The 11522-nt window shown below is 34.6% G+C and overlaps 1 protein-coding gene across 3 annotated transcripts in view; it reads left to right on the forward strand.

Annotated features, from left to right (window-relative positions):
- SS18 (SS18 subunit of BAF chromatin remodeling complex) overlaps positions 1–8397 on the forward strand; it is a 71516-nt gene extending 63119 nt beyond the window's left edge. For all 3 annotated transcript variants that reach the window (XM_007974403.3, XM_007974402.3, XM_007974404.3), the window contains one exon: positions 6266–8397. In XM_007974403.3, coding sequence (XP_007972594.1) covers positions 6266–6292 — 27 coding nt within the window. In that variant the 3' untranslated portion in view covers positions 6293–8397. The remainder of the gene's footprint in view (positions 1–6265) is intronic.
- Positions 8398–11522: the final 3125 nt, after the last annotated feature.

Below are 11522 nucleotides of genomic sequence, written 5' to 3' on the forward strand. Positions count from 1 at the left end.
AACAAAAACAGCTTTATTGATATATAATTCACATGTCATACAAGTCACCATTCTAAAGTATACCATTCAGTGGTTTCTAAGCATATTCAAAAAGGTAGACTGGGGTTGGTGGCTCATGCCTATAATTACAGCACTATGGGAAGCTGAGGCAGGAAGATTGCTTGAGCCCAGGAGTTCAAGACCAACCTGGGCAACAAAGCGAGACCCCACCTCTACAAAAAACTAGCTAGGCACGATGGCATGTGCCTGTAGTCTCAGCTCTTCAGGAGGCTGAGGCAGGGGGTTGAACCCAGGGGGTTGAGGCTGCAGTGAGTTGTGATTGTGTCACTGTACTCCAGCCTGAGTGACAGAGCTAATAATCCTGTCTCAAAAAAAAGTGCAACCATCACCACCCTCTAATGTTAAAACATTTTCACCAACCTGATAAACCTGTTAGCAGTCACTCCTCATTCCCCTTGAACTACTCAGCCTTAAATACTTAAATATTCAGTCTGTAATTTCGTTTTCAAATATTTGGAGATTTTCCAGCAACAGTAGTTTACTTTCTGTCTCTATGGATTTGCCTGTTCTGTACATTTGAGGTAAATGGAATCATACAGTATGTGGAGTTTTGTGACTGGTGGTTTTTTTTTTTTTAAACTTAATATTTTCAAGATTCATCTATGTAGCGTGTCTCAGTGTCTTCAAGTGATAGTATGCCTATATATAGTGTAAGAACCATAAGATAGTCTGCTTTTCTTCTCGATCTTTATGTTATTGTTACAAATTTTACTTCTGTATATGCTATAAATACCACAGTATATTGAATTTATTTTTGTCTAAGAAAAATCATTTAGAGATAACTAGTAAGGGAAAAAAATTTAAAATTTACCCATGTAGTTACCATTTTTGGTGCTCTTCATTATTTATGTGTAGATTCATATTTCTTTCTGGTATCATTTTTGTTTGCCTGAAGGCCTTTAACATTTCTTAAAATGCAGGTGTACTGGTAATACTCAGCTTTTGTATGTCTGAAAAAAAATGTTTATTTTGCCTTCATTTTTGAAACATTTTCTCTGGGTATAGAATTCTAGGTGGACAGTTTGTTTTGGTTTTCTTTCCATACTTTAAAGATGCTCCACGCTTTTCTTCCTTTCCATACTTTAAAGATGTTCCACTCTTTTCTTCTTTACATTGTTTCCAAGGAGACATTTGCTGTTATTTATCTTTGTTCTTTTGTAGTTAATATGTCTTTTTTCTCTTTTTTTAAGATTTTCCCTTTATCAAATTGTTTGATTGAAGAAATTTCTCTCTTGCCCAAATTGTTTTGAGCAATTTGATGAGAGCATGCCTTGGTGTCGATTTCTTCATGTTTCTTATGCTTGGAGTTTGTTGAGTGTTACCTCAGACTTTGTCGTTTTCATCTCTAGAAGTTTGGTTTAGGTCTTTTTAATATCTTCCGTGTCTCTCCTTAATTGTTTTGAACATATGGAATACAAATATAATTCTTATAATATCCTCTTCTGCCAACTGTAATAATCTGTGTCATTTTAGGGTCAGTTTTAATCAGGTTTTTTTTGTCTCCTCCTTTGTGTGCGTGATAATCTTTGATTGGATTCTAGACATTGTGAATTTTATGTTGTTGGTTTATGAAGATATTTGTATGCCTAGAAATATTCTTAAGTTTTGCTTTGGGATTCAGTTTAATAAGTTACAAACAGTTTGAACTTTCTGAAATTGCTTTTAAGATATTTTAGGCAGGACAAAGAGCAGTATTTAATCCTGGGCTAAATATTCATCACTGGTAAGGTAAGAGTCTTTTGAGTATTTTGCCCAATGCCCTTTCGATTGTAAGGCTTTTTACTCTGGCAGATGGGAATAAGCACTGTTTCTGTTCCTACGTGACAAACAAGTATTGTTTCCCCTAATCCTTTTGGGTGTTTCTTGCCTCAGCCTTGGGTATTTTCCTCACACATTTGCATATCTGTACTATGCTGAATAGGAGGAGGGTTCCTCTGCAGATCTCCAGAGTTGTCTCTTTAGGCAGATCTTTCTTCTAGGGTACTGTGTCCTGTTAACTCTAGCTACCTTTTTCTCTCCAGACTCTAAGCCTTATCTCCTTAAGTCAGAACATCTGGCAGACTTAGCTTCAGTTCCCCTTCATGTACTGCATACTGGAAACTCTCAAGGCAGTTAGCTGTGGTAATCAGAGGGCTGGCCTCGTTTGTTTACCATGTCTGAGGGATCATTGTCCTTTGTTGGCTCTGTCCTGTGTGTCCTGAATATGATTATCCTAGGCTTTGTGTAGTTTTTTTTTTTTTAATATTGTTTCAGGCTGCCAAATAAAATCTATCTTGAATAGAAATGTGCATTAATTTTTCAACATTTCTCTTCATTTGACAGATGGTTACTGTTTATTGTCATATTCTTTCCCTAGAATGTAACCTCTTTAAAAGCATCGCTTTGTCTGTTTTTATTTCTGTTGAGTCTCTGTCACCTAGTAGAGCACAGCACATAATCAATAAATATTGGTGAATAAAGTATAAACCACTGAGTAAATAAGGCCATTACTTTCTAGATTTGAATGCATGATCACAAGACCAGAAATAAGAGGAAACCCCTAAAATGTATTGTGAAGGAATAATGTTAAGATTTTAAACTGATTAGATAAATAGAATGAAGGAAAGAAATGTAGAGATGTTGGTATTGCTCAGGTTTCTACCTTAGGGACTTTTCTCATTCAATATACTCTGCCTAGGCATTCTCATTTATTCACAAGGTCTCAGTTCACCGTGCTGTTGACTTCCAAATCTCTATTTATAGTCTGGATCTCTCTTCTGGAAATCAGATGCCTACTCGCCAGCTCTGCTTAGATGTAACAGAAACAAAGTAAATTTGTATTTTTTTCTGACAAAACTTTTCTGTATTCTATATCAAAGAGAGGAGTATATCACCAAACTAGAATGCCAAGTGCCTATTTGATATTTAAGTGTCCCTTGTTTTCCTCCCTTTTCTGATAAATGACAAATGTTATTGGTCTTCTTTTCGAAAAGCTTTTGAATCCAGCCATTTCTCCACTCCCTTATCTTAGTTTAGACCGTGTTCATCTCCCATCTTCATCACAGCAGGATCTTCCATACTGTCTTCTTTCCCATTAAAATTATACTGTAGTCAGAGGAATTTTTTTAAAAATTGAAGAAGCAAAGAGAGAGAAGGTGAGGCTTAGAGTGTTCAAGTGATTTACTCAAGATGACACAACTGAGGAGTGGTGAAGCTGCATGACTACTGCTGAGTGCTGAAAGCCCATGCTCTATTCACTGTATACCACACTGCCACCCATACTGTTAATGAGTACTTGAGTAGTTCACAGTGCGTTTTCATATTTTTCTTCTTGAGTAACTTTTTAAAATAGAGATTATAATTACCCTTGTGAGATGATAAAATTGAAACTCAAGGGAGGTTAAGCAACTTGCCTAAGGATAAGAAGCTGTTAAGTGGTGACGTTAGCACTAGAAATTGGTTTCTGGCTCCAAAACCCATACTTTTAATCCTTAATGCCACCTTGGAATTTGTTAATGGTTACAGATACACAGCTTACCTTTTTAGGCATGATTGTGATTTTGTTGGGTCCTAGCATTGTGATCAAGTATGGGCCAAGTTACATACACTCTCAGTGCCTCCATTTCTTCATCTATAAAATGGAGATAATATTTACTATATAGATTATAGACGGACACAAAGCACTTACTACAATGTGTGACACATACTAAGGTATTATTATCGGGGTATATTATTAGCTTCTACTCCTCATTATTGCATATTCTTTCTTCTCATTTCCCTAAGTATTCTATATTTTATCCTCTGTGCCTTTGTTTCAGCTGTTGCTTCTATTTGAATTGCCCCCTTTTCTTTTCTTTTTTCTGCTATTCAGATCTTAGTATTTTCTCAAGACTCCCACATTCTTGGGAATATTTTTCTAATTAATTTAGGCTGTATTAACGTTTTCCTGTCTGAACTCTCCTAAGCTTGCTAAGACTTAGAGAACTTATCTATTTTGTAATTATACTTAATTTCTGAGTCTTGTTTCCCATATTTATGATGATGATGATGAGTATTTGTTCCATAAGTGTTCACAGTTGCTTGGATATAATTTATTTGGTATACATTATTGACCTGATCTCATTCTTCAAGTAGTTCATAATATAGTTGATAAATTATAGCTTATAAACTATGGTACAGTGGTTCTTAACCTCTCTTCTGCTTTCACATCATTTATATTTGCAACTCACTTTCATCATTAGCATCTCATTTTACACATTGACTAGGGGAGTATTTCCCTCCAGCACTGAGAGTCACTGATTTATAATTCTAAAAGCCCTTTCCCATGTCCTCTCATGTTTGTTATAATTTAAGCATCATAACAAACAAATGAGGTACAGGAATTAATGTAGCCATTAACAGAAGGGAAATTGTGATCCAGAGATGTATATGTTACTCTCCCATTGCTCAGTGAAGAAACTGAGTCTAACAGCTTTTTTTAGACTCAAATAGGAAGTTAGCAATAGAGTTGGGACTTAAACTCAGATTTAATATTTTGACAATCTAACAATGGAATAATAAGCTCCAGTATGCTAAGCAATAAGTTTCTTATTTTAAACCTTTTATTATGTTTATTTTACACACATACAATAAAGAGAGTAGTATAGTGAATCTCTGTGTACCCATCACCCAACTTAATCAGTTTATCAACATTTTGCCAGTGTTGTTTTATCTGCCCCCTACACTATTTTTTTCAGAGTATTTTAGAGCAAATCTTAGACATGATGTCATTTTATCCATAAATCCTTCAAGATGATCATTGAATTTAACTGAATATAACTTTGTAAAACACACTAGTGTAAAATCCCTAATCTCTCTTTTTTTTTTTTTTTTTTTTTTTTTGAGATGGAGTCGCTTTGTTGCTCAAGCTGGAGTGCAGTGGTGCAACCTCCGCCTTCTGGGTTCATGCAGTTCTCTTGCCTCAGCCTCCCAAGTAGCTGGGATTGCAGATGTGCACCACCACGCCCAGCTAATTTTTGTATTTTTAGTAAAGACGTATTTTTATGTCTTTTTAGTTTGTATTTTTAGTTTCACCATGTTAGTCAGGTTGGTCTTGAACTTGTGACCTCAAGTGATTCACCTGCCTTGGCCTCCCAGTGTGCTGGGATTACAGGTGTGAGCCACCATGCCCAGCCCCAAAAAATCCTTATTTCTGTTTAATTCATTATTCCATCATATCTATGGTGACATTCAACACATTATCATGTGTATTTACTTCTGTGGAAATGTAGATTTTTAGGGTACCGTTTCTTATGGTAGAGAAGTATTTCAAGTGTAGAATGTTTTCAAGTTATGTTATGACTTGGAGAGGGAGTTGTTTAGCCAAAGGAAACAGTTAACTAATTATATGCTTCCAGTGAGTCATGCTTTTTGAAAATTAGTGCTTTTATGAATATTTATTTTAAATACATTTAAGAAATTTTTAAGAAAATACATATTTCATAGTATGCCCTTTTTTTCTACCGTTCTTCTGTTTTAAAGGAAAAGATGTTGCTTCTCTTCTCTAAAAGTTAACCTGAACAGATGTATACTGGACATTGTTCACCCCCACTGACAGAATTGTGCTGCTTCATTGTGTCCTTTTTATCTATATTCCCTTTCTGTCTCATCCTGTCATCCTGAGGGTCTTCAAGTCTACCTTATTAAAAAAACAAAACAGGCAACACAAAAAAACCAACTTTCCTTGATTTTATGTCCCTGTGGCCTGTCTAAATACCTCTACTGACACTTTGTTGACCTCAAGGAAAGGCTCAAATATGTTAGTATGGATGGAAGGTTCTTAACCTTTTACCTCCCACATACCTTTCCATTTTCATATATGTATTTTATATTCCATATATTTTCATACATATATATTCCATTCCATATATATTACATCAGAGTTTAGAACTAGAACTTCTCACTCAATACCTGCTCAATTCATTCAACAAAATTCACTAAACATTTAAGTTCCCACCCTGACAAGTATTATTCTAGGCTCATTTGCTAATCCCTAGCATATTTTGGACTATGAAATTCATTTGTAATTGAATATAATATCAGAAGAAATTACAGGGTGATACGGTGTACCTAAAGATATAAAAAAATTTGTTTATTGTAGGTACAGCCGCTTTTTTGTGGTATTACAATGTTAGAAATGATTCGTTTGTAACTATTATCTAATTATATTTTTAAATTTATCTTTTAGGGACAGTATGGAAATTACCAGCAGTGAAAAAGTACTTACATTCCAATAGCCAGTATCTATTAGCAGCCATATTGTCACCTCAGCACTGTGGACACCTCCCTGTGAAGAGATCCTTCCATTCCATCTAGTTTTTGGAAAAACCTTGTGGATAAGTGGCTGTTTCATCAGTAAGCAGCCTTTGTGGTTTAGTTATAAAAGGCTTTAGTAGCTCAAAAATACTCTTGATTTCACATTTCTACTCTAGATGGCAACATTGGACAGAAAATGCAATGACATAACCAATTTGTAATGATTTTGGAACTGTGTTTCAAATGGACTGTTACAGACTGAAAGGTGTGAACAGCTTTGTATGTTTATGAAGGGTAAGGGAATTTAATACTTTTCCACAGATTTTTTTGTAAGGGGAAGAGGGAAATGTACACTTTTTACAGCAGCAATATTTTGTATATTATGTTTATTTCATGTGGTGAATATGCAAGGCGGTACACTACGCACTGGACAGAATCAGAAATCCTCTGTTGATGTGGACTGGAGCATGGTAGATGCTTGATTGTTTTGGTCTCAAAATGATGTGCTATAAAGATAAAGGTGAGGGGAAGACAAAGCATACCATATGTCCACTGTTCTGTTCTCGTAGAGGAAATTCAAATCCCTTTTATCTATTAGATAATCAAGGGCACTGTGATACAGTTTTGAGTAAAAAGACATTTTTTAAAAGCCTTCCAGTTTTGTGGATTAAACCTTTTTATAAAGATCATTTATAATACTGTTTTAAAATGTGAGGCAATAAGAATTACTTTATGTTGGATCTGAGGAGGCTTTGATAAAACAGTTTCATGTAAATGAAAGTGGTAATCCTCTTCTAAAATAGCAATAACTGAAAATGAAAGTGTTAATTTTACCTTGTTTGAGTTATCAGGGAACTTAGTAAGTAATATCAAAACATTTTATAAATGATATCAAAGAAGAGTCAACATTGATCCAGTAATTTTATTTTGTAACATTGAGGGATAATTGGTTATTGAACAGAATAGTTTAGGAGACTCTACAAACCTTTGTTTCAACTTTCTTATTTGGAAATAATATCATTTATAAAGGGACACTTTTATGTTTTTCCCTTTTCTATGTTGGTTAATATAACACAAAGAGATATTTAGGAAAATGCTTATTGATGAGGTTTATTCTATCTGTTTTTAAAGCACAGAGGTTGCATTCTAGATAACCTTGTTTATTAGCATGGCATATTTTTAATCATTATTTGAGACTGTCCTTTGCCTGATTATTTTAGCTGAATTCAGGGAGATTGGTGGGGCAGAAAAGCATGCATTGAAAAATGTCTAACCACGGTTATTTAAGCATAATCTGAAAACATCTAGCCCAAAGGTAAGTTGCTATTTTCATCACAGTTGCCTATGCCCAGGGAATAAGATGTATTCTTTATAATTGAATTGGTTTTTCCCGCTTCTAACTGGAAACAAAACAGAAGGGGTGCCATAAATTTGAATAAACAGAACATACTGTTCTCAACATACTGTAATCAAAAGGAGGAATTTCAGTGGGTCTCTGTGTGTGTATGAGAGAGAGAGAGAGAGAGAGAGTGTGTGTGTATGTGTTTCAAGGTCAGAATAGGTTTTTTTGTGTGTGTGTGTGTGTGTTTTTTTTTTTTTTTTTGAGATGGAGTCTCGCTCTTGTCCAGGCTGGAGTGCAGTGGTGCAATCTCAGCTCACTTCAACCTCCACCTCCTGGGTTCAAGCAGTACTCCTGCCTCAGCCTCCTGAGTAGGTGGGATTACAGCCACCACACCCGGCTAATTTTTGTACTTTTAGTAGAGACGAGGTTTCACCATGTCATCCAGGCTGGTCTTGAACTCCTGACCTCCGGTGATCCGCCCACCTCGGCCTTCTGAAGTGCTGGAGTTACAGGCGTGAGCCACCGTGCCTGGCCAGAATAGGTTTTTTCTTTCAACTTACTCAGTAGAAAATGGACATCAAGTTTGAACAGATAAAGCATGGACAGCCTTATTGTGATTGAAATGCTTGTAGGTTCTGTGCCAATTTTCCACCACTGTGTACTTTGTTGCTATTTAAAACTGTATCAACTCTAACGGAAGAATAAATTATTTGTGATTTTAATTTTCTCATTTGTTTCTTTAAATTAGATCTCTTTGACTCTCTTGTTTTGTCTGGAGACTATGCTGTGGGTTTTTGTATAAGTTAGTCCAGTATAAGCAGACTATATTTGTATTCTAGGACTTTATCAAAATTCTCTTGCCATGCCCAAGTTAATTAGAATTAACTGTTCAGTAATCAGCATGTTGTGTAGGCTGTTTGTTACAGAATTCTTTCTCTGAAAATGAAGTCCATGAGGCTATAATCAAGATGACTGAATTAGATAAATGAGTTGAGGAGTCAAAATTGTATTGAACCCAACCTGGTGTAGATACGTTATCTCATTTGAAATAAGCTCAACTGACATTAAGAAATAATTTGTCTTGCCAACCCATCTTCTGTTGTCTTATTCTCCTTTTAATGGAAACTAAAATTGCAATTTTAATAAGCAGAATTTCCTCCAGGACTTTCTTCCTGGAGACTAGTGCATTTGCAAGGTTTAATTGTTTTATAACAGTCCTATTTCGTAAAAGTTTTTAATTGGTGGTGACAAAAATTACCTTACTCCTCTGATACCTAGTAAGAGAAATAACTTTACCAGTAGCTGTCTGCTAGATTTGACATTTCTGTACAGACTATATATTCTACAACTAAAGTTTGCATTTTATCAAAGTAATATACCCTTCCGTAAAATTCCAAAAACAAAGTATTACTAAGAAAAGAATGGGGTGACTATTAATAAACATTTCAAAATATGCTAAGTGTGCTAGTTCTGTTATTTGGGAGTATGTTATTTTTCTGTAGCATTATTCAGGTGGCACATTGTTTTTGGTTTTGTCTTAAAATTTTGTAATGGAATTTTTATACATATACGGAAGTGTAGAGCAGAGTATGGTGCTATGGGCCCCCATGTAGTGGTAACCCAGTTTATATACTTAGCAACTCATGGCCAAACTTCTGATTGTTCATACACTCATCCCTAAATAGAAGCAAACACTGTTATTTAATCTCTTAGATAATTCCAGTAAAGATATCTAAAAAATAAGTACTTGAAGATTCTTCTTACTCCTAAATTCTGTATTTTCAATGTTAACATTGAATTAGAAACCACCTCAGAATTTGTACGTATAGGTCATTGCCTTTTCTTTCATTTTAAGAAGTCATTCATGTTAAATAAAAGATTAACAGGCATACATTATACGAAGAGGGAACATTCTTCATAATTTCATCCATTAAAAGTGACAGTTATTAAAAAATTTGGTACTTTTCTTCCAGTTTAATTTTATGTAATAAGCCAATGTATATGTTGTTTTTTAAAACAAAGATGGAATTATACTACATATTATTTTGCAACTTTCTTTTTAACTTAGAAATATCTTGAATGCTCCCAGTTCCCTTGTTGCCTCTTAATTTTTTACTGTTGCAGAAACAAAGCTTTTATAGGCTATATTGCAGAGTTTTTTTGGAGTTTTTTTTGTGTGTGCTGTTGGGGTATTTCTATATAGTAAATTTTTAATATCTTAGGTGTAAGGCTATGGATGTTGCAAAAAGTATCAACATAAAAAGTATACCATTGGCAGCACCAGTTCATTAGTCTTACTAATTTTTGCAATTCTCATCAATTTTTTAAAATGTTATCTCTGAATTTTGTTTGTATTGCATTTATTTGTAAGTTGAGCATCATTTTAAATGCCTATTACAATTTTTTTTTTTTTTGGCTATAAAATGCCTTTTAATGTTCTTTGTCTATTTTTCTGTTGGGATGTTTGTTGTGTAAGAGAGGGGAAATTATACCCAGACACACACAGGTGTGTGCACACACATGTAAAATTACATATATCCCTGCACAGTTAATCTTTTTTCTCTTCTATATGTTGCAGGTCTCTTCGGTCCATTATTTTGTAACTTAGGATGTCTTTCACTGTATTAAAGCTTTAAGATTTTATGTAGTCAAAAGTTTGGCTTATGACTCCCCCCAGCTGTCAAATTTGTAAAAAATATTCCGCATATTTGCTTCCATTTTTCTGAAACTTATTGTACATGGTACAATTTAGGACCTTAATTTTTTTCTTATGGATAACTAGTTGCTTAAGCATCATTTTTCTTCCCAGTGATTTGAGAAGCCGCTCTATTCCTTTAATTTAAAAAATTAATTATAGTTAAAGCTATTTATTTATGTTTTATGTATTCCATTTCAAGGACTAGTTAATTCTATTTAACTATCTAATTTAATTGGCATAAACTTGTGAGTTGTTTTTCCGTAACACAGTGTTTTTTTATTTGATCAAAGTTATCTGCAAAGTTATACATAATCACTAGCTTTTTTGTTGTTTGTTTTTGGTAAAGATAGAGTCTTGCTTTGTTTCCCAGGCTGCAGTGCGGTGGCGCCATCTTGGCTCTCTGCAGCCTCCACCCCTCAGGTTCAAGGGATTGTGGTGCCTCAACCTCTTAAGTAGCTGGGATTACAGGAGTGTGCCACCATGCCTGGCTAAATTTTTTTGTGTTTTTAGTAGAGACATGGTTTCGCCATATTGGCCAGGCTGGTCACGGACTCTGGCCTCAAGTTATGCACCCACCTCAGCGTTCCAAAGTCCTGGGATTGATTACAGGTGTGAGCCACCATGCCCGGCCCCTAGCTTCTTAGTAGTAAGAAAATTATTGAAGTGTGTTTTTATAAAGAATGATTACAACCTTTTAGAGATTTTTGCTTGTTGATGTAAAGCTCTTTAATTTTTTTGTGCCTTGCTAATAGACTATCTTTTTAGCTGCCCCAAAGTATCTCTGTTTGATTAATAACAAAAAAAAAAACCAAATCAGTAGAAAACCTTGTTTTATTGTTTACAAATTGAAGTCTCAGAAATAGACAATGCAATATAATTTTTATTAATAAAGACCTATAATTAGGGTGACAATGTGTAATTTATTGCCTAATTTTATAAACTTGAGAATGGGAGATTGTTTTACATGTATATACACACACATATATTGTATATATGTACATATGTGTGTGTATATGTGTATTATATATGCAGATATGTTAGATATATGGGTAAATGTGTATATATTTTTTATTTTGTCTTTTCCTGATAGAAATCCATAGTTTAAGAACTTAGAGCCAGGCGTGGTGGCTCACGCCTGTAATCCTAGCA

Source organism: Chlorocebus sabaeus, chromosome 18 (genome assembly GCF_047675955.1).
Source record: "Chlorocebus sabaeus isolate Y175 chromosome 18, mChlSab1.0.hap1, whole genome shotgun sequence".
NCBI classification, from domain to species: domain Eukaryota; kingdom Metazoa; phylum Chordata; class Mammalia; order Primates; family Cercopithecidae; genus Chlorocebus; species Chlorocebus sabaeus.